Source organism: Myxocyprinus asiaticus, chromosome 1 (genome assembly GCF_019703515.2).
Source record: "Myxocyprinus asiaticus isolate MX2 ecotype Aquarium Trade chromosome 1, UBuf_Myxa_2, whole genome shotgun sequence".
Classification (NCBI taxonomy): domain Eukaryota; kingdom Metazoa; phylum Chordata; class Actinopteri; order Cypriniformes; family Catostomidae; genus Myxocyprinus; species Myxocyprinus asiaticus.
This window is the reverse complement of record NC_059344.1, coordinates 57321454-57348558: the sequence shown is the minus strand read 5'-3', so window position 1 is coordinate 57348558 and position 27105 is coordinate 57321454. Positions and strand designations below refer to the sequence as shown.

Below are 27105 nucleotides of genomic sequence, written 5' to 3'. Positions count from 1 at the left end.
CAGCGAGCAAATAGCATCTGCCTAAAACATTTACAAGCACAACTTTTTACTGTAACCAGCTATTGCAGGAAAATGCTGTGACTTCTCTCAGAAAGATTCGTCCACTTGAAAGGCAAGTGTGGAGTCACAGCTACTGTTTGACTGATTATAACTTTTATACATAAACAAACACTTTAAAATTCCAGTATGTTGCATTTCACTCTTACCAAACGCCTTCAGCACAACTGAGAGTGAGCTGACACTTAGCCCTGAGGTTCTTGTTGGATAAACGGTAACAGTGTAGTTTCCAGCATCACTCATTTGGCAAGCACTGATCCTGAGTTCAGTTGCAGTCAAAGTGACCCTGTCCTGGTACTGGGTGATCTGGTTTAGAACAGACTGGCCATTAGTCCTCAACCCCAGACTATCTCCTCCAAGAGAGGTCCAGATAATGGCAAGAATATCAGGTACAGTTTGTAGTGTGAAGTTGGCCTTACAACCAGATGCCACCAGCACTGGAGAGTTCTCAAACCAAAGCTGTACTAGGTTCTGGAACACTGCTGCCCAACAAATAAATAAAAATCAACTTTAAAATCAAATTTTTGTATTATAAATATAGTTTCCCTCAATCCACATTAATAAAATGCATTCATACAGGCAGTGATTTACTCACAATACACAACAAGGCTGGCTGTAGACTCCTGTAGACAGACAGGGTTGCTCACAGTGCAGGTGTATTCACCAGCGTCCTCCCTACTGACCGGGTTGATGAACTGAGAGCCCTCAATAATGTTGGCATGGGAGTTTGAGGACAAGACAGAGCCACCTTTACTCCAAGCCACAGTCATCTCTTGGCTTTTAGACTAGTTGCATTGCAGTGACACATTTCTCTCTTCTATAACTCCACTGGGCATATATAGACTCACTCCAACCACTGCATCTTAAATTAGTTGGTAAAAAGTAGGAAACATTTAAAAACATTCGAAAAGCGCTGTACTTGTACTAGATGCTACGTTTTTTCACTCTTACCAAACACCTTTAGCGCAACTGAGAGTGAGCTGACATTAGCCCTGAGTTGCTTGTTGGATAAACAGTAACAGTGTAGTTTGCAGCATCACTCATTTGGCTAGCACTGATCCTGAATTCAGTTGTAGTCAAGGTGACTCTGTCCAGGTACTGGGCAATCTGGTTTAGAACAGACTGGACATTAGTCCACAACCCCAGACTATCTCCTCCTGGAGAGGTCCATATAATGGCAAGAATATCAGGTACAGTCTGTACACTGAAGATGGCCTCGCGACCTGGTGCCACCAGCACTGGGGAGTCCTCAAACTGAATCTGTACAAAATTCTGGGACATTACTTCCCAGGGAAACCCTGAAACACAGTTTTTCCAGATCAGTCACATAGAGATTATTATAGTTTTGCAATTTCAAATTATTGTTATTTATATCCATTTTTTTATTATTTACATTATAGTTTACATTTAATTTCAGCAATTGTTACAGTTTAGATTTTCTGTTTAGAAGTTTTCTTAGTTATTTAGGCTCTGTCAAAATCTAGGAAAGAGTTTTTACTTGGAAACTTAATTTGTAAACTAAACTTTTATTAGTGGAGTAAGGGGATATACAGTACTTCATTTTTTTATTATAACTCTGATGAAATTTTAGAATTCTCATACAGAATTTTTAAGCAGAACTGTTTTAAGCTACTGCAAGTTTAAATAAACACAATTATTTTACAATAAAGAGCAATAAGGAAAAATTACTATCAATATGTATTACAGTTGCTCTTTAATTTTCATAGTCCATAACTGATCATCACATGTTACTGTGTTAAATGTATCAGATTGAAAATTGTTGGTTGTAATTATGTTGAATGTTTTCAAACCCAGTTATATCTATGACCAAAGATACCATAAGTAATATTTTTTTTTTTTACATATGAATGTAGTCTTTATGTACACAAACAAGACCCAAAACCCTGAAAGAGTGAAAGATGTAAAGCATTAGGTTTAAACAATCTTACCTGACAAAGATAAGACTAAAAGCAGTAGAATCATATTCATATTTCACTGGATTGGCAAAGAAATGCAAAATAAAAAATAACCATCAGTCGACTGGATGAAATAGGCAGCAATGATGTCACTTCAAATCTGTTGGTGACCTATTGCTTACTGTAGAAGAGGTGGTACTAACCTGTGTCCTAAAAAAAAAAAGAAAAAAAAAAAAGAAAAGAAATAAAAACTAAAAAAATATGCAATGCCTTTTTTTCAATATGTCTCGTGTTTGGGCAGTACTCTAATTTGAATTTTAAATCACACAGATGCTTGATTCAAAAACATTGCCCAAGTTAAACAATACATTTACATTGTAAACATTACAAACACTTCACAGAAATGTTCTTTTCTTTTACCCTTGCCTTACTGATATGTCTTTGTTGTGATTTATGTCTCTGGACATAAAATAAGAATAGCCTTTTTTTATTATTTATTTATTTGTTAACACTTTACAATAAGGTTCCACTTGTATACATTAGTTAACAACAACATGAACTAACAATGAACAATAACTTTTACAGCAATTATTAATCTTGGTTAATGTTAATGTCACCATAATAATTTTTTTTAATGTATTTTTAAATGAAAAGTTGTATGTTAACACTATGAACTAACATTAACAATGACCATTTTAATTTTTATTACTGTAACTAACATAAACAAATCTTAATAAATGTTGTAAAAAATATATATTGTTCATTGTTAGTTCATGATACTTAATGCATTAATAATGTTAACAAACGGAACCTTATTATAAAGTGTTACCATATGATATTCATTTGCAAGCTTGAAATAATTATTTTTTTATTGTGAGAAACAGATTGCTGGTGACTAAACTATTACAAATCTATCATGTCAGGTTATTTCCTAAGCAAATATGCATAATGGAGTGTGGCAAAGTATGTACTTGTGACCCATCTGGAAACATGTCCCTCATAGACATACCTGGATATTTCAAATGTCCATTTTTTTATTATTACAAAGTCTTGAACACAGTTGTTGACTGTGGCAATAATTAAATAATTTAATAAAAGGGATACCTGTTGCTTAAATGGTAAAGCATGGTGCTAGCAATGCCAAGAACAAAGGTTTGATTCCCAGGAAACACACAAAATGAAAAAAAAAAACAAACAAACAAACAAAAAAAAATGTATATATATATATATATATATATATATATATATATATATATATATATATATATATATATATATAAAATATAGCTATTTTAATAATGCACCAGGGAACGATCCTCGTTGACTCAGTACGCTAGATGGTGACACTGCGAAAATACTGGGATTATTAAATGAATGTCTAATATGATTTAATATCTAAACATCCAACAGAGCTTTGTGCATGGTGTTGGGTCAGGGGAACATGATTTATTGTATAAAGTGTGAAGAGGAAATAGAAATAGAAGGAATAGGAAATTATCATGAGTACTAATAGGAAGTAATATAACATCACTTTTGCAACAGGTTTTGAAATGTATCCTACCAGATAAACTGAGCGGATATAAAGATATCATTACTATGATAGGAATATCGCACAGATGATGGTAATAATTCCTATGATTGTAATAAATAGTTTTGTCTACTTCCATGTTTGTTTGTTTTTTTTTTTTTTTTTTTACCATTATGGAGCTAAATGACGTGAGCAAACAGGTTTGGAACAACACAAGGATGATAAATAGTAATAATAATAATAATAATAATAATAATAATAATAATAATAATAAATATAGTAGATATTAGAAAGTTAGTCATATTAAAATATTTTAAATATATATTTGTATTATTATTCATAATAATAATAATAATAATAATAATAATAGTAATATATATTTTTATATCATTATATAAAAAGTATTTCTTTGTATCATTCATATTATTAATAATTTTAATATACATGTACAGTATATGTATCGTGTCCACGCTACAGGACGTTAGGTGGCGGTAAAGCTCTATTTAAGTTTGCGAACCTCCATTGAATGAAAAAAGAAGATTGGCCGCTGCGTTTGTGGGATATTGAGTTTTCTGTTGAATCAGACTCGTGTTGAAGCTCTAAATGTAGCATGATGCTTATTTACAAATAGAGGGTTAAAATCGGTCATCTTTGAATTCATATCTTTACACTTTTTTCACCAGTAGCACAAATACACTGTTATATACCAGGACGTGGCTTGCCAAAGACGTTTTACTTACTTTAAATGAGCTGTTTAGCAGTTAGCTGTTTAGCTGTTAGCTGATGGTGTTGTAAACAATATTCCACATTTGAGCCATGCTGTTAAATGTTCTACAGGGAACAGAAGCTGGAGGATTCATAATCATTGAAGGTAAGTATATTTGTCTTTAATTTCTCTTCATTTCGTGACCTAGCAAGAATCTTATCAATACTTCTTACAATCAGAAGTGCTCAACTGATGCTGCACATCAATAGAAATGTACTTGCACCCCTGTTGAATGAAGTAAATATGCTCTTAAGTATGTGTGTTCCTGCTTTCAGATACTGTCAAATACAGTGGCCGGGGCATCCTAAAATGTTTTATTAATGCAGCCTTAAAGAGGCAAGTAGTCGTCTTGCATCCTCTAAAAACGTATATCCTTTAATGTTTTACACTTTGGATCATGTTTTATTTGTGCTTAAATAATTTAAAGGGACGAGGACGTGCATGTGTTAGTGTTCGAGACCCCAGAGCAAGAACTGCGTGCTGGTTTGGACAGTAGCTGTGTGCACAAGTAAGCTCAATTTACAATATTTTTAACCTGAGAAATGTTTTTAGTCAAATGGTAACGTCTGTAAGCTCATGCAGTCATACAAAAGTCTGTAGTTATTGCCTTCAAGTTATATTACAGGGATAGTTCACCTAAAAATGAAAGATTTTTAGAAGAATATCTCAGCTCTGTTGGGCCATACAATGCAAGTGAATGGTGACCAAAACTTTGAAGCTCCAAAAAGGAGATAAAGGCAGCATAGAAGTAATCCATACAACTCCAGTAGTTTAATCCATGTCTTCTGAAGTGATATGATAGGTGTTGGTGAGAAACGGATCAATATTTAAGTCATTTTTCCCTATAAATTCTTCTTCCTGCCAAGAAGGTTGCGATATTCACAAAGAATGCGAGTGGTCAAAAACAAAAGAAGAACTCTTTGAGAGAAAGTGATTTATTTAAGAGATTTATAGACTTTTATATTGATCTCTTTCTCAACCACACTTATCACTTCTAAAGACTTGGATTAAACCACTGGAGTCGAATGGATTACTTTTATGGTGCCTTTATGTGCTTTCTTTGGACCTACAAAGTTCTGGCCACCATTCACTTGCATTGTATGGACCTACAGAGCTGAGATATTCTTCTAAAAATCTTTATTTGTCCCTTTAAGGGTACACACAGCTTTTGAAATGCTTTTGTAATTAATCTAATTTGTTCTTGTGTCTAAAGGCTTCATTGTCACAAGGGTTTCCCTGATCCCCTTGGCTGGACCTGCAAGTCCTCATTCACAGTTGAGAAGTTCACTGCTCAAGAGATTACTCGGCTTGTCAAAGAGACACAGCATGCCAGAGCTTCAGTACTTGTTGTTGACTCTCTCTCATTGGTTTTAAGGCATCATGACCCTGTTGTCATCTGCCAAAGACTCCAGGAGCTCAAGAAAGGTGAAACAGAAACAGTCTTTCATGTTAACAATTGCTGCTTCTATTTTATTGATCACCTGGTAAATAGTGCTATTGTTTCTTCTCATTTACCAACAGGAGGAGTTATAAAAACTATTATTGGTCTTCTGCATTCAGACTTGCATCAGCATGGCATTGAAGACATTATGTGCCACCTAGCCAGTACTGTTATCTCTGTGGCACCTGTAAACAATGAACGTCATGCTGTGGCAAAGACCACTCGACGCACAAAGTCAGGCAAAGTTATGCGAGGGGTAAGACGTTGGCTAACGAAGATTGAAAATTGAAATTATTATCTCAATGTTTTATGATTAAATGTTGAATTCCAACATTTTTGAAGAGCTCTTGTTGTTTATTCCTAGGAAGAGTACTTCAGTGTGTCAGAGGATGCAACCCTCTCTGTACAGACCATACCACATCAGCCTGGCCATGCACAGAAAAAGGAAGATGTAGCCGAGGTGAGCAAACCCTGCCACAGTTTCAGTACAGTGGGTCCATTAATAGCAAAAGTCATTTAAGCAGAGTTTATTTCCATGTAAATAAATGTAGAATTGTTGTGTGTTGGTATTCCCGCATTTTAATGTTGTCAACTGGTTGTGTTCCTTTATGATCTGAGTAGGCCGACCCAACATCAAACTTGACCTTTAATCTTCGTCTGTCTAAGGAGGAGAGAGAAGCCAAGGAGAAAGTAGCACTGCCATTTGTATTTAGTCAAGAAAAGTAAGAGACCCCTGTACCTGTGTTATTTTTACCCATAAATGCATGGGTTTTTCACCAAACATTATTACATACCTTGGGTTTTAGCAGCCCTGCATGTATGTCTATCACAAATGGATCTACAATGGGGCCTGGGTAGCTCAGTGGTAAAAGATGCTGGCTACCACCCCTGGAGTTCGCTAGTTCGAATCCCATGGTGTGCTGAGTGACTCCAGCCAGGTCTCCTAAGCAACCAAATTGGCCCGGTTGCAAGGGAGGGTAGAGTCACATGGGGTAACCTCCTCGTGGTCGCTATAATGTGGTTCGTTCTCGGTGGGGCGTGTGGTGAGTTGAGCGTGGTTGCCGCGGTGGATGGCGTGAAGCCTCCACACGTGCTATGTCTCCGTGGCAATGCGCTCAACAAGCCATGTGATAAGATGGTCTCAGACGCGGAGGCAGCTGGGATTCATCCTCCGCCACCCGGATTGAGGCAAATCACTACACGACCACGAGGACTTAAAAGCACATTGGGAATTGGGCATTCCAAATTGGGTGAAAAAATCCAAAAAAAACAAATGGATCTACAAAATGCCCAGATAGTGTAAAAATTACAAAGCATTTTTATGAAAATTATAAAATAATAGAATATATTCTGATGTTTTATTTTTCATATATCAAAGAGATGGTTCAACAAATCTCAGAACAGGATTAATTTCTTCCACACTGAATTTCATGAGTTGAGCTACACATAAAACATAAGCTACACATAAGTTACACATACTGTATGTATTTTCTCAGGCACTTATTGAGTCTAAATGGACACACAACTTACAGAATTTCAGTTGTACACCCAAATGACAATAGCCGTATCATACTGTTCATGTGTTGTACTTGCTAAAGTTTACTTCCATGTTGCTTCTTCATCAAATAGCAATGTCAAATGTAAATCAATTAATCACTGAAACATCAGCGCCACTTCAAGTAACAAATAGCATGTATAATATGTACAGTATGTGTACGCGCATATGGAATACTTATAATTCGCCATCGTTGTGCTGAAAATCAATGTGATATAGTAGTCATTTGTATGAATGAAGTACTCATTTGTCTTGTAATAAACTAAGAAATGGATATCATGTAATAGTAAACTTATATAGATATGAATTAATCACAAATATATGATTTATGGAAGCGCAAAAAACAAAAGCAGCACTATTTAATATCTTAAGTCCTATACACTTTTGGTTATTAAGCAAAAAATCTCTCTCTCTCTCTCTCTCTCTCTATATATATAATTTTTTTTTTTTTCCTTCACTATTCAAAAGACAAAGGTTAAGGAATAATAAAGAGGTTAGGGCATAACTCCAAAGAATTGATGAGGTACAGATGGTGGATTGAGGTCCCAGGTCACTAAAAACCGATGTATGCATTTAAGGGTTACAAAATGTATGTAAGGTACATTATACATTTAGAACGTTTTCTAAAAATCAGCACTGTATGTTCATTTTCATTTTACCTACTCTACAGAAAATCAGCTCTTCTGAAGCCAACTCCTGGCTCAGGAAGGATTATGTATGAGCTTGATGCCAATGATGACTTTGATGAGGAAGATCCAGATGATGATCTTGATGTGTAAATGAAAACAGCACAGATAATGTGTAAATGTTTCATGGAAACAGTAATTTCTATAAATCATAATTTATGATTCATAAATGTTATTAATAATAAAGACTTTGAAAGTGTCTGGGACAGTCTCATTGGAAGAAAACTATTTGAAGACTATGTTTGAGAAGTTGTTTGATGAACCAGTGTTATTATCGAGTATGCAATGGAATGCAGTTTTAAACTGAGGGTTTTTGTAATGGTAGGATAACTTATGGGAGAAAAATGTTTTAAGTATGTTTGACATATTGTATTCAAGCACTGTCATTTAAAAATATTATTCAGTAATCACCTCAAGATGGAGGATAATGATCACTATTAACGTGCTATTTTTACATCCTTTTTTTAATAAATGTTGACTGAATTTGTTTTATTTGTTAATTGACTTGAGATTTTGACCAAATTATCATGCTTTTTCTTCAGCCAGCCCCACTTTAAAATTGAATTCAAGAAATAAATAATGACAAAGGGGATCTCCTAATTCAAATGTACCATGGCAACCATGGTTTACACCAAAATATCATGGTTACTAATGTTATTAATACTTTATTATTGAGGTATTGACTACCATCGTCATAAGTAGCGTTTCATTCTTGAATCGTTCTTGGTCACTTCCATTTTTTCTGTCACTAATGTCTTTGTGTGTTTTAAAGGTGCACTCCGTAATTTTTTACTCATTAAAAATTGTTTTGTCCTAAAGAAATGAGTAATAATTTTGACATAAAATCATAAGCATTCACATGAGATAAGACACCAGTCATATCAGTAACAGTAACCTTAAAAAAGGACAGGGTCCCCTCGTGGGGGCAGCCATGTTGTGATCACATGACCAGCCAAATACTACTCATCTACTAATCTCAGTAACTGCCCTGTTGTAGGACACTTTCACTCATGGATTAAATTAATCATGGCTAACTGTGAATCAGGGTTTCCGTTAGCTGCTAAGTGCTGGTTATTGACCATTAAGATGTCCCAATGTTCACAAATTCAAAAATTGTAGGACACAATGTCCGGTGAAAATATTAACACGAAGCGTCAGCAGCCCCGTTAGTTGATGCCTCAAGTGTACAGCATGATGCCATCCCAGTGATGACAGTGCTTCGCTGCCACAGAGGTTTAAACTTTCCAGACAGCTTGCAAAACCCTAATTCGTGTCTACAGCGGGCTGTATCCCCACACTGGCAAAAGCAGCCTGCATAATTCCTGTCTCACATGCCCACAATGAGAAGCTTCTCACTTCAGAATTGTATTAACAGCCTTGCATTGCCCTCTTCTGGAGAAGGACACCAGGCTTATGTACATTTTAAGGAGCACTCAGTATTTTTTTCCCCTCATTAAATTTTTTTTTATTACTATACAAATGAGCTATAATTTTTAAACATGTATAAAATCATGAGTACTCAACATGAGATGAAGACTTAAGTCATATCAGTAACCTTATAAAAGCTGTTTAAATCTACATTGAGAGGGTCCCCTCATAGGGGCTGCCATGTTAGGATCAAATGATGCAAGTGGCATAGCCAAGGGTGTGCCCCCCAAAATAGAAAAATTTCCAGGCTACGCCATTGCATGACACCCATTGTACATAGGGGCCACAGTTTGTTCCTGGCAGGCAGCAGATACCGTAACCCCGCCCCCACCCTAAACTATATGGAACCTGTAAGGCAGAGTAACCTGCCAGGAGCAACGGATGGCCCATTTCTCCCATCGGGAAAAAATTACTGATTGCTGACTTTTAGTAGAAAAACACTACACACGTTTGACTTCACGTCGGCAGCAAAACACTGTAAAATTGGAGGAAAATAGTTATAAAAATAAAAAGATAGAAATTAGCCAAGGTGAAAAATTATATGACATAACCTAACGATTTTTGCTATTTTAATATTTCTTTGAGAATGAAAAGATGTGTGAAAAATTGCAGTTTAGCGTTTGGCTTTGCCTTCTGTTTTTGTTTGAATGGGGTTTTTTGTTTTTGTTTTTTTATTAGACGCTAATTGCATGACTGCCATTTTATTTAATGGAAAGGCATTTATAATGAACACACATTTATTGTACATTTGACTTGTCTTTGCGGTACACTGGCGTGGTGACCAGAGGATGTTTTTTGTAATAGATGTCTATGGAGGAGGTGCTTCAGTGTGCAACAGCTTTTGTGAGGAAACAGCTCATCACTTAATGAATTGACCGCCTGTCCACTAATCTTCAACATGTTTTACACTATACAATCCTTTTGGAGTAAACTATGTGTGAAGTTTACTTTGATAAACTTGTTGTTTTATAAGAGAAAACTTTGGCATTTTCATGACAAGTAGGCGTCGGTTTACAGCTCTCCCCATTCTTTTTTGCGGTTTCTGCAAACAGTGACTTACTGTCGTAACACGCTAGTTGACTGTTACGCTCTTTCCTATGGTAAAAACACAGAGGTTGTTATCTCAGTCAGTATGGAAGTTCTCTGGATTCACTCATAACACACAAATAGACTACACAAAAAGATGGTAGTCAAAAATGAGCGCCACAGACCTTATTCACAGCAGCGCCATCTTTGATTTTTGACGGCAACGACAACAAGGCTGTGAGGAATAGACATGCTGTCTCTTTAATGGGTTGTACAGTTATTTAAAGTGTTTTTGGATCTTTCCATTGACGAAACATTGACAAAAAATATATTTTCAAGACATTTAAGCTAGACAAAAACCTAACGACAACATGAGTTGTGGGGAATTAGAAAGCCGATGTTTTATACAGATGTATACAGTGTATTTTATAGTAGAGACAGAAAGTAAATCCTTCACAGCCTCGTTTTCATTCACGTCAAAAATCAAAGATGGCGCTTCTGTGAATAAGGTCTGTGATGCTCATTTTTGACTACCATCTTGGCTGGCGTAAAGATGTACTCTGCAGGAATTTTGACCAAATGAATCAGTAAATAAATTTCTTTGGTGAACGACTCGATCACTGATGAATCAAACTCCCCCATTTTCATTCTGCAGACTAAATTAATAGTATTTTTTATGGTTTTACAGTATCAATAGGCCTAATTGTATTAAAGGAATAGTTCACCCAAAAATTTGCTGATAATTTACTCACCCTCAGGCCATCTAAGATGTATCTGAGTTTCTTTCTTCATCAAAACAGAATTTTAGACCTTTAGGATTTCATTTCAGGCCTCCTCCTTTAAACAATGCAAGTGAATGTCCTCCATTTTTTGACGGTCCAAAAAGCATATTTAGGGTGCATCAAAATAATCCACATGACTCCAGTCAACAAATAAAGTTCTTCTGAACCCGAACGATTGATTATTTTGAGAAACAAAGCAATACTTGTATACTTTTTAACTACAAATGTTCGCTTCTGTACATCTCTATGAGGTGTGCTCATGAGAGGGATGATGTAAGCTCGTTGGTAAGGTCAGGAAGTGCGCCATTGTTTACATTGTTTTTTTATTATTATTATTTGGGAATTATTTTTTTATTTTATTTTGGACTGTTTTGGTTTGTGAACAGCACAAGTTTCTATTGTAAACAATGATGCGTGCCCTTACCAACGAGCTTATGTCATCCCTCTCATGAGCGTGCGTCACAGAGATGTATGGAAGCAAACATTTGTAGTTAAAAAGTATATAAGCATTGTTTTGTTTCTCAAAATTATCAATCGTTTGTGTTCAGAAGAACTTTATTTGTGTGGATTATTTTGATGCACCCTAAATATGCATTTTGGACCATCAAAAAATGGAGGACATTCACTTGCATTGTTTAGAGAAGGAAGCCTGAAATGAAATCCTAAAAATCTTCAATTCTGTTCTGATTACGAAAGAAACTCAGATACATCTTGGATGGCCTGAGGGTGAGTAAATTATCAGCAAATTTTCATTTTTGAGTGAACTATTCCTTTAAACTGTGTTACCACGGTTCTTTTTGAACAAGAACCTTATTTTATTCATATTTTTATTCTATTCAGCTGCATAATGCAACTATCAAACTAAACTCTATAAAAGTACACGTGTTTGATTTCTCTACACGAGAACTCAATACGCGCCTGCGTTTGAAAAACGCCACAGCCACGTGAACACGCAAACTTTTTATTTCCCCGCGGAAGTGACGTCAGCGAAACGATGGCGGCTCGTACTGCTCTACCGTATTGGCTTGAAACTGTCCTGAGCGGTGAGAAATTGTACGCGTTTTCTTTTTAGCTTTCTCCAAAAAGCTCCCTGAAAAAAAGAGGAAACCACATACGGATCTTAATGTTGCAGCAGAGAGAAAAGTCGGACTTCTCTTGGCATTTGTTCGACACTCCAGCAGTATATTTAGCCAGTTGGTTTGACCATCATCTTAACTAACGAGCATTTGAAGTCCTCACAGAGAGCTGGACATAAAACTACCTCTCCAAAGATAAAGACTCTCACCAAGTGATATTTAATGTTCGCACTTTGTTTAAATCGATGTACTTTTCCGCCCTTTGTACGTTTATTTTTAACCATATGAAGCCGCGTGAGGGGTAAACAGGACGCTGCGGGGTTTGAACTTGTGAATGGTTGTCAGGATCTTATTTCCACAGGTGTGTTGTTCTCACTCTTCTTGTATTGATCTCTTCGGCGGTGTAAAGCACACCTCACAGACTCTGGTGTTATGGTTGACATGATAAAGACGCGCCAGTGTCTGCTTGGTGTACGGACTTTCCTCGGCGTGACGTCCAGAATATGGAGCTTCTTCTTATACATCCTTAGGAAGCACATCAGAACGGTGAGAAACTCCCATCTTCATGCTTGTCCAGGTTTACTCTTGTTTGAGCAACTTTTGTGGAGTGACATGCGCACTGAAGTTGCATTCAGGCGTCTGGAGGAAACCTGTCTGGGTTGTTAAACCCATTTAGAGTGGGTTCATTCTTAAATATATATTTTTTTATTCTTAAATATCAGGTGCATGGTTATAAAGGTGTTTTAATGGGTGTATTTACATACAGATCCAGTGAATGCAGTGGATATGAGTTTATGTTTGATCTAAAAAGTAGAAAAGTTGTTTGCAATGTACTACAGAAACTCCTGTAGTCCTCTTAACCTTTTCAGAATTTTAAGTGTCTAATAATGCAGATTTGTTTTAATTGATAACATATTATCTAGTGAACAAAGTCCTGGTCCCATTACACAAATTAGTTTTATTCTGCTGATAGCATTGGCACTTTTTTTTTTTTTTTAGCAAAGTCTTAAACAACGGATCTTAAACATATTTATTTTTTTCGTAGTTTTTTTTTTTTAAATCTGTTTTTATATTTTAAACCTAGATTTTGCCATGAAAATAACACTTTACAAACTATTGCTAGCATATTTGTGAACTCCGGAAATTACAATCAATTTAACCTTTGATTAAAAGTGTAAAATGTGTCTTTGCACCAAAATGATTTTTTTAAATTTGTTTTAATTTTTTTATCTTGTATAATATAATATAACAATAGCAAAGTATGTCACTGTTTTTCATAATTTGCCAACTCCCAATTTGACATTTTACTGTGGCACCAAAATGAGCTCTTTTCTTAAATAATATGATATATTAATGTTTCATATGGTTATAACAATAGGGAAATAGGTCAAAGTTTTTTGTCAATAAATGAGTCTCATGCAACAGCTCAGAGTACGTAAACACTCGGGCTGAGAAAGCAAGCTGTAATCCCCCTGTGCACAACAGGCTTTGGCAAGCCATTTATATAATAATCTTAAGGATGATAATTAAGATTCAGTTATGAAGGTATTACTTGTCCGGGACTGTGATATGGACGGTGGAGCGAACACTTCTCTAAACATGGGTTTCCAGTCATGCGGGCAGCGGTTCTGTTCAGCTTGACCCAACACGGTGAATTCATCCTTATTGAGGCCTAATACAAGTTGCAAATAAACAACCCCCTTTTTTCAAAGTCACCCTGCCAGTTTCCCTCGACTGGGCACTCATAAGTTCCGTTGACACTTTTAGACAGCTGGAAGAGCTAAAGATAGCTCAGAAGAGAGGGATTTAGAGAATGAGAGGAAGAGTATCCACATTGTGGCGAGCAGTGGGCTGAGGCGGGTGGGGGGGGTCTCGGACCTCTCAGAGGGAAAGAGACCTTGGCTCAATACTTGGCTCAATTTCTTTCAAGAAGATTAAGTGCTTGATTGAGCTACTAATTGGTCATTTATGCTTGTGACTTTAGCAACAGCAGTGCACCTAGTGCGTTTTGAACATATATTAACTGATTTGAGACAGTATTGAAGTATTGCATTCAGTACCACAAAATTCAAGGAATAGTTCACCCAAAAATCATTTACTCACCCTCAGGCCACTTTTTTTTCGCTGCAAAACACAAATAAAGATTTTAAGAATAATATTTCAGCTCTGTAGGTCCATTTAATGCAAGTGAATGGTGACCAAAACTTGGAAGCTCTGAAAAGCACATAAATGCAGCATAAAAGTTACATAGTAAAGTATACGACTCCAGTGGTTTAATCCATGTCTTCCGAAGCGATCCAATTGATTTTGTGTGAGAACAGACCAAAGTGTAACTCTTTGTAACTGCACATTTTGCCATTGCAGTCTCAAGTTACAACCATGATTTCAAGCTTGATTACACTTCCTACATGGCGCTAGGAAGTGTAATCGAGCTTGAAATCACGATCGCCAAGGAGACTGCTGATGGCAAGATTATTGTGAAAAAGGAGTTATATTTTGGTCTTTTTTCATCCAAAATCGTTTACATTACTTCAGAAGACATGGATTAAACCACTGGAGTCTTATGAATTACTTTTATGCTGCCTTTATGTGCATTTTTTTTTAGTCACCATCCAGTTGCATTGTATGGACCTACAGAGCTGAGATTTTCTTCTAAAAATCTTTGTCTGTGTTCTGCAGAAGAAAGAAAGTCATACACATCTGGGATGGCATGAGGGTAAATGATGAGGGAATTTTCATTTTTGGTGAACTATCCCAATGTCTTTCTCCATCGAGTGTTTTTCTTCCCCATAAAATCAGTGCCATACTATTTATATCCTTTCTGTATTTCTTAGGTGTACACACAATTCTTCTGCTTCATATGTATGTATTACATCTTTCATGCACTGTGGTGTACTGAGGTGGCTGTTTCCTGTTTTGTCTCCTTCCTGTTCTAGGTAATCCAGTATCAAACAGTGCGATATGACATTTTACCATTGTCACCCATTTCCAGAAACAGACTCAGTGAGTATTTCTCCCTTTCTCCTCAAAGTCTGTTGGTATGACAACAGAAATTTGCAAAGCTGCCCAATTAGAGTCCGAATTTTTCCTTGAAAAGACAGTTGTTAAACTTGTGGTTTTTTTTTAGTAACTTTTGCAAGCAAAGCTTTAATGAACTTGTGCCTTGTGCGGCTGTGAAGTGTTGGTGTGTTCACAATTATTTTTGTTGACTAACGTGTGTTTGTTTTTTCTCAAGACACCGTGAAGAGAAAGATCCTAGTTTTAGATCTTGACGAGACATTGATACACTCGCATCACGATGGAGTCCTCAGACCAACAGTGCGACCTGGCACGCCACCAGACTTCATCCTAAAAGTACGACGAAATCATTTTCACGAGAGTGAACACGACATGTGCACTTCTAAAGTGCATAATCTATAAGCAAATGCCCAAATTCTAATGTCAAACTTAGTGTTATGTCAGAAATTAATCAAGTTATGAATGGCACCAATCACGTACATGTTGCTTGGATTGAAATCGGACTTGGCAAGGTTAGATCATCAAACATCTTATTTTAAAACTCTAATGTCTTATAAATAGTCATAGATGGTATGATGTAGCTTGGAATATAGATAATGATCTTGTAGCGCTAATGCACCTGTGGAAGGATGAGACATGTTTTTCTTTTCTCATATTAATTCTTTTCTTTGTAGGTGGTAATTGACAAACACCCAGTCAGATTCTTTGTACATAAAAGGCCGCATGTTGACTTCTTCTTGGAGGTGGTCAGTCAGTGGTATGAGTTAGTAGTGTTCACTGCTAGTATGGAGATCTATGGCTCTGCAGTAGCTGATAAGCTGGACAACAACAAGGGAATCCTGAAAAGAAGATACTACAGACAGGTAACCACAACTGAGACTGTTTACATTGTATTATTCTTAAACCCTGTTTACCATTGGAAATACGAAAACTACTGTATGTACAGTATATAGAAAGTAATGTTCTATGTGTTAGTTAATGCATTAGGTGTCATGATAATGATTAAATGATAAAAGGATTGTTCATTCTTAGTTCACGTTAACTATTGTGTTAATGTGTACAACCTTGTAAAGCGTAATCCTGTAATCTCTTTCTGTTTGTCTTTTTCTCGTGGCAGCATTGTACACTGGACTCAGGTAGTTATATTAAAGACCTTTCTGTTGTACACGAAGACTTATCAAGTGTAGTCATACTTGACAACTCGCCAGGGGCATATCGAAGTCATCCAGGTAAAATTTGCCATAATCTCAACACCACACTGTAATCTGTAGCGCCTCTGTCTGGGACCTTTTTTTGGGATCTGTTTGATACACAAGGATTAACTTGTGTATGAGCTTTGTTCCCCAGCTGGTCTCTCAGCATGATATCTCTGGATGCATGCTTTTGAAAGGCCATTTCACCCTCGTTCACATCATGTTTATGATGTTTATTACAAGGGATAATGTAAACTATCATTTTATATAAAATTATGCAATTAATCATGTGCCTGGACTGCAATATAGAATATTTCCACCATTGGAGCAATTCAAACTTGAAGTACTAACTGTTTTCAGCAGGGAGCAGTAAGCAAAACTGCAGCTTTATACACAACAGGCAGTTGTTCAGACAACAAACCACACTCAGGCTTGCTTGATACTAGTATTGGTGCAAGATGAGTGTGTTCTTGCGTACAAACACAACTGGACGGAGCACAGTTCCGAGTGCAGGGGTCTCGAGATGTGATTTTCTAAGTTACAAACTACATTTAACTTGAAAAAATTAACTAATAATTAAATTAGTGAAATTAACCTTAAAAAAAAAAGAAGCTTAGAGACGTTTCTTTGCTGCTTGCATTTATTTTTTTCAAAGTATAGTTTTTTTCCCCAAATCTGCTTATCGTTTTTTCCAGCAGAAGATCTTGACATGTTGTGAAAGGTTCATGGAAAGGCGCAGTTAGCGTTGATTTTCTTGAAAAAATAATAATGCCATCTAACGTGACTGGTTGGAATTTTTTTTTATATAAGCTCTATAATTTAGGTTTCATAATTTAGTATAGGCATCTGTAAATCACTTTCAGTTGATAATGTATGGTCAGTGGTAATGCTGTTAAACTCATAAATAAACACATCGTGGGCAGGTGCGTACACAATACAACGGGCAAAAAAAAGAAAAACGTATAGCTTGCAAATCTGTAATAACTTAAAGCGTTTCGATCAAAGATCTTCTTCAGGCATTCTATCAGTTTCTTTAGAGATTTTTCCTGTTGCAAGGGAAGTATATCACTGTACATTCTTGGATTTCCTCAAGAAGTTCAGAGATTATTTAGCAGAGATGGGCCACTTCTATTAAAATGAATGGGAGAAATTGGAAATCCCAATGGCAGCCAACGGTCAATGGATGTAGAAAAGAAGTCCCGCCTTAAAGGTTAAAGAGCCAATCACCTTTTAGAAACGGACATCGCCTGTTCATCAACTCGGCAACGCACATGCGCGTTAGCTATACAAGCTGAGAAAATTTTGGTTTTTAGCGTAATATGAGATAATGAAGCACAATGTATGATACCAGTTTTGTCAGATTTTACTGCTGATTTAAAATATGCTCTTTGATCGTAATCTTGACCAACCATTTTTGAGATTTCGGTGTTCCCCCATTCAAGTAGATAGGAGCTGCACTGGCATGACTGGAAATAGTCTCCCGGGAGTGTTCCAAAGATGGCCGACAGTGGACTGACTTGCTAGAAAGACTTTGGAAGTTTCACCAATGACGCTGGCGATGCGCTCAACCGAACCAGAGAAGGTTAATGGTTGTGGACATCCAAACTGAACATTTTTTACACTAAAGCTTCATGTCAAACCATTTTTATTTACCTCTTTGACTGTTTAATTCACAAAAAGAACCTCTGATGACAGCAAACGCATGCGATGACTAAGTTCCTCTCTTACTTTTTAGAACGAACATGGAAGTGTTTACTAAATCAATATTTTACGATGTGAATGCAGTCAATGCGCAAAAAAAAATTATATACAGTGCATCCGGAAAGTATTCACAGCGCTTCACCTTTTCCACATTTTGTTATGTTACAGCCTTATTCCAAAATGGATTAAATTCATTATTTTCCTCAAAATTCTACAAACAATACCCCATAATGACAATGTGAAAGAAGTTTGTTTGAAATCTTTGCAAATTTATTAAAAATAAAAAACGAAAAAAATCACATGTACATAAGTATTCACAGCCTTTGCTCAATACTTTGTTGAAGCACCTTTGGCACCAATTACAGCCTCAAGTCTATTTGAGTATGATGCTACAAGCTTGGCACACCTATTTTTGGGCAGTTTCTCCCATTCTTCTTTGCAGGACCTCTCAAGCTCCATCAGGTTGGATGGGGAGCGTCGGTGCACAGCCATTTTCAGATCTCTCCAGAGATGTTCAATCGGGTTCAAGTCTGGGCTCTGGCTGGGCCACTCAAGGACATTCACAGAGTTGTCCCGGAGCCACTCCTTTGTTATCTTGGCTGTGTGCTTAGGGTCGTTGTCCTGTTGGAAGATGAACCTTCGCCCCAGTCTGAGGTCCAGAGTGCTCTGGAGCAGGTTTTCATCAAGGATGTCTCTATACATTGCTGCATTCATCTTTCCCTCGATCCTGACTAGTCTCCCAGTTTCTGCCACTGAAAAACATCCCCACAGCATGATGCTGCCACCACCATGCTTCACTGTAGGGATGGTATTGGCCAGGTGATGAGCGGTGCCTGGTTTCCTCCAGACAGGACGCTTGCCATTCAGGCCAAAGAGTTCAATCTTTGTTTCTCATGGTCTGAGAGTCCTTCAGGTGCCTTTTGGCAAACTCCAGGCGAGCTGTCATGCACCTTTTACTGAGGAGAGGCTGCCGTCTAGCCACTCTACCATACAGGCCTGATTGGTGGAGTGCTGCAGAGATGGTTGTTCTTCTGGAAGGTTCTCCTCTCTCCACAGAGAAACACTGGAGCTCTGTCAGAGTGACCATCGGGTTCTTGGTCACCTCCCTGACTAAGGCCCTTCTCCCCCGATCGCTCAGTTTGGCCGGGCGGCCAGCTCTGGGAAGAGTCCTGGTGGTTCCAAACTTCTTCCATTTATGGATGATGGAGGCCACTGTGCTCATTGGGACCTTCAATGCTGCAGAAATTTTTCTGTACCCTTCCCCAGATCTGTGCCTCGATACAATCCTGTCTCGGAGGTCTACAGACAATTCCTTGGACTTCATGGCTTGGTTTGCGCTCTGACATGCACTGTTAATTGTGGAACCTTATATAGACAGGTGTGTGCCTTTCCAAATCATGTCCAATCAACTGAATTTACCACAGGTGGGCTCCAATCAAGTTGTAGAAACATCTCAAGGATGATCGGTGGAAACAGGATGCACCTGAGCTCAATTTTTAGTGTCATGGCAAAGGCTGTGAATACTTATGTACATGTGATTATTATTTATTTATTTTTTTTCATTTTTTATTTTTAATAAATTTGCAAAGATTTCAAACAAACTTCTTTCACGTTGTCATTATGGGGTATTGTTTGTAGAATTTTGAGGAAAATAATTAATTTAATCCATTTTGGAATAAGGCTGTAACATAACAAAATGTGGAAAAAGAGAAGCGCTGTGAAATACTTTCCGGATGCACTGTATATATAAAACTGTTCGCATAGATGTTAAAAGCTTCCTATTCTCATGTAATAGTGAGTCTGAAGCCTTCCTTATATGACGTTTTCATGGGCGTGGATTATGATAATTGTGAATGAATGTGCATGCGTGCTCTATTTACGAACGTTTGGAATTCACAAACATACACACGTTTTACTAACAAATCTGGGGAATACGAAGTGTTCGTGAATCCGGCTGAATGTTTTCGGGAAGTTACATTTTACGCTCAAATTACTCCCAATTTTTTCATATATTTACGAAATTTTCATGAATGAGGCCCACTGTAGGGTTGCTCCGATACCAAATTTTTGGCTTCGGTACGATACCAGCCCTGGTACCTTGGTATCGATTCTAAAATCAACAAATAAAAAGCCTCAGATTTTTGATGAAATTACACAGAAAATGACTTGATTAAAAGAACTGCATAAAGTCTTACAGATACAAATTATGTGTTTTCTGTTTAAGCTTTTCTGGATTCCATGTTAAATGTTTAATTAAATGTTATGATCAAATAGTGTTTCATCAAATTGAAAGTTTTAATCAAAAATATTATAATATATATATATATATATATTTTTTTGTTTTTTACAATAAATTGCAATTTTATTTTTGTTAAAATAAAATGCTGAACACAGAGCTTCACAGTATTAATGAAAACATTAATGAAAATAAAATTTGTTTAGCTGTGGCACAAGGCTGCTTGCGTTTGTGATATTGCTTTCAGATGATAATAATAATAATAACAATAATACATCCATTTAATACTACATAATTGTTATTATGAGTATTATTGCTACTTTTTGAATACAAAATTTTTGTACTGTAGTTATATTTTTCTGTTTTCAATTTCACACATCCATTTCAATAGAGCTTTCATGTTAGCGGGACTTTATTTTAACACGTTTGAGTTCTTCCTGTTTTTGATGGATTAGTTATAACAAGCTTCCCATTAATGCTAGGATACTTCCGTCACGACTCTCAAGCTGAAATCTCTGAGCTGCACCCGATGAGTTCATTGAAGTGTTAACAGCTGTTTATACTCTAAACACACTGCATGAAAATTAGGCACCAACTGTGTGTTGAGTTTGTATGAGTGTGCACGCATGCGTGCGCCCGTGTGTGTGTGTGTGGGAATCATATGACAGAGCAGAGCAGCACCACATGTTCATTCTTTAGCGTGTGACTGTATATTATTTAAGTAAATTACATCCTCCTCTTATTTTATTTTCAAATTGTCAGTGATTTCATCTCATTTGTCACATCTCAATATCATTTTGCTAATGACAGCATACTGTATGGTACCGAAATTGGCAACAAGATGATATCGTACCGTTTAAATTATTTTGGTATCGCGATACTTTGTTAGTACTGGTAAACGCAACCCTAGTCCACTGTGTTTATGACGCAGTACAACCAAAGTGAAACGCTACTAAAACATCCGTCTGAGGCATGTGTACATACACTGTGTGCCCAATTATTAGGCAAGTGAGTATTCTGATCTTATCATTATTTCCATGCACATTTTCCAACTCCAAACCATATAAACTTGAATACTTATTGGATTCAATCATTTTCAGGTGGTGTGTATTTGTGTAATGAGGGAGGGTGTGGCGAAAGTGACTAACACCTTATATCAAGGTGTGCATAATTATTAGGCAGCTTCATTACCTCAGGTAAAATGGGAGAAAAAAGAGATTTAACTGACACTGAAAAGTCAAATATTGTAAAATGCCTTTCAGACGGATGCAACACTCTTGAAATAGCTAAACTATTGAGGCGTGCCCACTGGATAATCAAACGTTTTGTTGCGAATAGTCAACTGGGGCGCAAAAAAATGCATGGAGAAGAAAAGGCGCAAATTAACTGGAAAAGACTTGAGAAGAATTAAACGTGAAGCTACCAGGAACACATTATCCTCCAATGCTACCATATTCCAGAACTGCAACCTACCTGGAGTGTCCAGAAGTACAAGGTGTCAAGTGCTCAGAGACATGGCCAAAGTCAAGAAGGCTGAAACACAACCACCACTGAATATATTCACAAGTTGAAGTGTCAAGATTGGGCAAAGAAATACATGAAGACAGATTTTTCAAAGGTTTTATGGACAGATGAAATGAGAGTGACTCTTGATGGACCAGATGGATGGGCCCGTGGCTGGATCACTAATGGACACAGGGCATCACTTCGAGTCAGGTGCCAGCAAGGTGGAGGAGGGGTACTGGTATGGGCTGCTGTCATTAAGGATGAGGTAGTTGGACTGAAACTCAACTCTCAAACCTACTGCCAGTTTCTGGAAAGTACGTACTTTCTTCAAGTTGTAGTACAGGAAGAAGTCATCTCAGCATTCAAGAAGGCCATGATCTTTATGCAGGACAATGCTTCATCACAAGCATCCAAGTACACCACTGCTTGGCTAGCCAGCAAGGGCCTCAAATAATGACTTGGGCCCCCTTCCTCACCTGACTTAAATCCTACTGTGAACTTGTGGGCCCTTCTCAAATGTGAGATTTACAGTGAGGGAAGACAATACACCTCTTTGAACAGCATTTGGGAGGCTGTGGTTGCTGCTTCAGCGAAAGTTGATCGTGAACAGATCAAGAAACTGACAGACTCCATGGATGGAAGGCTCATGGCAGTTAATGAAAAGAAGGGTGGCTATATTGGTCACTGAATATTTTTGAAAGGCCAAAAATGTTATTTGATTGTCATTTTGTGTCACTTATTTGTTGCACCTACTCTAAAAATTGAGAATAAACAATTGAGTTGGGAGAAATTATTTTTGTAATTTAGTTGCCTAATAAGTGTGCACACTAGTAGTTGCCTAATAATTGCACACACTTATATATTCCCCTGAGAAAGACAAAACTCACTTTTTCTTTGTTTAACATTCAGGTTTGAGGTTCAATAACATTTTGAATTGACTGGGAGCATTGTGTTTGTTCAACAATAAAATTAATCCTGAGGAATACAATTTGCCTAATAATTGGGCACGCAGTGTAGACGCTAGAAGAGCCCCTATAATCCATCTTGAATAGATTGACGAATTCAGTAATATGCAAAATATGAAAAAATAAATAAATAAAGAAATGTTGCTGTGGACTTTAGGCCAATGATAGGTTGATGTTATTTTGGGCCCTTCTCTGTAAATATTATGTGTTTAATTAGATTAATCAGTATATCATGTAGTTAATTTGATTTTAAAGATATTATCGATTGACAGCCCTAGTATTTTTTAAGAGGAACTTTAACTTGCAGATCATGTTGCATATTGTAGTAGGAAGTAATAAAAGCATTATGTCAAAGTCAACATGAAATAAAAAATGAACCCATTTACTTTTTTTTTTTTACATTTTATTTAAATTCTTGGTCTTAATTTGAATGATTTATCTGTGCACTTTTTTCCAACGAAAAAAGTTTGTCTCCATAATATTTAATGAGTGTTATGACTCACTCCTTTTTGACTGTTTTCACCAAGCTCTCTTCATTTTCCCGTCCAACCACCTATCCAACTTGTTACGATCAAATAAATTCCTGATGGATGAAATCAAGTCCCGCCCTACATTTGTTCTCATTGAACATCCTGTTTCACTTAGAAATACTTCACATTATGGCAGTAAAATAGGTTGCTAACAGTTTCAAGTTGAAAGTCACTTACTACCACTTCAGACATCCCTTTTGAATGACATTTCAGAAAGAAATTATCAAGAAATTAATAACCCTGCCTTAGCATAATGAACATTTACTTGTCTGTAATGGTGGATGTGCAGTACTATACACTTGTCACTTGGTTAAAGGGTTAGTTCACTCAAAAATGAAAATTCTGTCATTATTTATTCACCCTCATGATATCTCAGGTGTGTATGACTTTTTCTTCAGCAGAACACATTTGTAGAAAAAGATCTCAGCTCAGTAGGTCCTTAAAATGCAAGTGAATGGTGATCAGACTTTTGAAAGTCCAAAAATCACAGACAGTCGGCATAAACGTCATCCATACGACTCCAGCGGTTAAATTAATGTCTTCTAAATTGACACGATCACTTTAGGTGCAAAAAATATCAATATTTATGTACTTTTTAACTCTAAAAACCATCGCTTCCGGTCAGCAGCGGTAAGCGCGTGTGGAGTAATCGCGCTGGCACGTGAGACGTGAGAACTGACGCACGTGAGTCACAGCCGGAAGAGCAGCGCTCTGAGAAAGAGGAACGTTGTACTGAAGCTTCATTGGTTTTGTTTTAGATCTGTGTTTGTATCTGTTTGTTTACTCACAATGGTGCGTTTGTGTTCTTATCCTGGATGTTTCAACCCAGAGGAGAACGTGAGATTACGTCCATAACATGGCAACGCGAATTCGTCACGAGAGACCGATTTGACTCCAACCTCTCGTGAAGCGTTGGATTATAGTTAAAAAGTACTTAAATATTTATCTTTTTTTAACCAAAAGCGATTGTTTCGCTTTAGAATTCATTAATTTAACTGCTGGAGTCATATGGATGACGCTTATGCTGACTGTCTGTGATATTTGGAGCTTCAAACATTGGATCACCATCCACTTGCATTCTAGGGACCAACTGAGCCAAGATATTTTTCTGTTTTTCTTCATATGTGTTCTGCTGAAGAAAGTCATACACATATGAGATATCATGAGGGCGAGTAAATTATGAGAGAATTTTCATTTTTGGGTGAATTAACCCTTTAAGTTAAGTCACTTATAAGTACTGAGAGAAATATCTTAAAGATTTTTGTTACTATATAGTTGGTACATGGTGGTGCACAATACTTCTTGAATATGCCATTGTTTTTAGGATTGAATTTAGTTTCATTTTTTTTATCCATAGATAATGCAATACCTATAAAGTCGTGGTTTAGTGACCCCAGTGACACAGCACTTCTTAACTTGCTGCCCATGCTGGATGCTCTAAGGTAATAGAGAAAATGTCAAATTTGTTTTTTAGTGGTATAATCTCAAATTAGCATAACACCATTACAGTATGTGTTTTTTTTTGTTTTTTACCAGATTCACAGCAGATGTGCGATCCGTCCTAAGCCGAAATCTCCACCAGCATCGACTCTGGTGATCATGCGACCGAGGGCTTTCTTCAAACCCACCTTATTTTTTCAGCTGCTTCCCCATTTGACATCTGTCTGTCCATTAACCCTCAACTCTGACTCGTCATCTCCCAACTACACCCTTGCTAAAGGGCAATCCAGAAGGAGAGTCAATTGTGAACACAAAACCAAAAGGGTGATGGAAAAATCAAACTTTTGGAATCTTTGGGGGTCAACTGTTTTCCCCCCTCTTCTTCATAAGAGTCTCTGCCTTACAGTTCTAACTGTGCTGATTATATGTGTGAGTTATGATTGTGGTATATGTATGAGGATGCCTGCTGCTTTTATTTTTAAATATTTGAAGATACGAAGTGGCTGGATACTGAAGCAAGGAAAACTGACCTTTTCATGATTGCTCCTTCAGTCCCAGCTTTGGACATCATACCTCACTTCTAAAGGTGGCACAAACAGAGATCTGGTAAACAGACTGGCTTGTGAAGACCATCTGAATTGGCCATTGACACTCTGCACATCTAATAGAGCTCACTGGAATAACTATTGATGACACGGATTCTGACTGCTCAGTAGGTTTCAGGGTTATCGTGGTAAAGTTTTATATGTTATTGAGGTACTGTCTTGGGAAAACTTGGGTTTTAATGACGAATGTATGGTAGACCTATACATATTTGGATGTGGGGGGAAAACATCGGACTTTTTTTCTTCATATTCTGCAGCAAATTTTATTCTTGTCAATTTTCATCTTTTGTTCTTGACAGTAAATGTATTTGAATCATGATTATCAGGGAAGATACTGTATAATATGTGCTTTTGAGAAGCTGAACGACAGATTTTAAGCCTTTCTGCTCTAATTCTCTACAGAATGTATTTGGTTGATTGATGAAATCCTACCACTTGGAAGCCTTTTTACAAATGTTTTTGTTCTCTTTCCTGATAATATATTAATGACAAGACTTGAATTTATAAAACTTGCACTTCATTGTATTGGAGAGCTGGCTGAGCACACAAAACTCAAGGCCTTGTTGGTATCTCTGTGCTCCTATCAGATAATGTCATTTCTATTCCATCAATTTAGCACTCTCTAGGCAGCTTCCTGGGACTCAAGTACATAGACCTGTCCCAGGAACGTGCCACTATCACAAATACTGCACTCCATTTATTTTACTAATATATATTTTATCTTATTTCAGTGTTCCCACAGTCATATAAAAAAAAAAAAAAAAAAAACTGGAAATGTCAAGGGATTTTAAAATTGATTTCCTGTCCAGGACAAAGTAATGGAAACTTCAACAGGGAATAATGTATAAAGGTCTAAAATATTACATTGGCCAGATAATGCTTTTTTTTTTTTTTTTTTTTTAAGAGTAAAACCTGCTGCAAGCCACCATGATAACATTGCTCTGGTTGCTCAGCCTGATCAGGCTGGTCATTTGAGTGATTTTAGAGGGGTTTTGGGCACTTTTTAGCGGGTCAGGCTGTGGGACCATCTTAAAGGAATAGTTCAGCCAAAAATGAAATTTCTCTAATATTTTACTCACCTTCATTCCTTCCCAGAAGTGTATGACTTACTTTCTTCTGCAGAACACAAACACTTTTAGAATAATATTTCAGCTCTTTTGGTCCATACAATGCAAGTGAATGGTGACCAAAGCTTTTAAACTCTAAAAAGCACATAAAAGGCAGCATAAAATCTATAATATATATATATGACTCCAGTGGTTTAATCCATGTCTTCTGAAGCGATCTAATCGATTTTGTTTGAGAACAGACCAAAATATAACTCCCTTTTTCACTGTACATCGTGCCGTTGCAGTCTCTAGGCACGATCATGATTTCAAACTCGATTACATTTCCTAGTGTTTGATGCGTCCGCAGAGCGCTAGATGACGCCAGGAAGTGTAATCGAGCTTGAAGTCATGATTGCCAAGGAGACTGCTGATGTCAAGATTTATAGTGGAAAAAGAGTTATATTCTGGTCTGTTCTCATCCAAAAACTGATAGGATTGCTTCAGAAGACATGGATTAAACCACTGGAGTCTTATTGATGACTTTTATGCTGGCTTTATGTGATCTTTAGAGCTTCTGAGTTCTGGTCACCATTCAGTTGCA

General features: G+C 36.9%; 2 protein-coding genes across 4 annotated transcripts; both read left to right on the top strand.

Moving 5' to 3' along the window:
* The first annotated feature begins 4068 nt into the window (after nt 1-4068).
* On the top strand, nt 4069-8761 carry elp5 (elongator acetyltransferase complex subunit 5). The gene is made up of 8 exons (XM_051672954.1): nt 4069-4372; nt 4543-4603; nt 4695-4775; nt 5481-5692; nt 5789-5964; nt 6073-6168; nt 6330-6430; nt 7934-8761. Exons 1-8 carry the CDS (start codon nt 4318-4320, stop codon nt 8040-8042), a joined length of 891 nt encoding a protein of 296 aa, XP_051528914.1. The 5' UTR covers nt 4069-4317; the 3' UTR covers nt 8043-8761.
* Nucleotides 8762-12169: 3408 nt separating this feature from the next.
* ctdnep1b (CTD nuclear envelope phosphatase 1b) lies at nt 12170-26578 on the top strand. 3 transcript variants are annotated; one of them, XR_007895821.1, is made up of 8 exons: nt 12170-12807; nt 15198-15264; nt 15497-15615; nt 15954-16142; nt 16397-16508; nt 17915-18054; nt 24768-24852; nt 24947-24997. XR_007895821.1 is itself a non-coding variant. In XM_051684939.1 (7 exons), exons 1-7 carry the CDS (start codon nt 12694-12696, stop codon nt 25005-25007), a joined length of 654 nt encoding a protein of 217 aa, XP_051540899.1. In that variant the 5' UTR covers nt 12170-12693; the 3' UTR covers nt 25008-26578. The 3 variants fall into 3 exon arrangements, 2 of the variants coding, with proteins under 2 accessions (XP_051540899.1, XP_051539714.1); XM_051684939.1 differs by lacking the exon at nt 17915-18054 and having other exon boundaries at nt 16397-16415; nt 24947-26578; XM_051683754.1 differs by lacking the exon at nt 17915-18054 and having other exon boundaries at nt 24947-26578.
* Nucleotides 26579-27105: the final 527 nt, after the last annotated feature.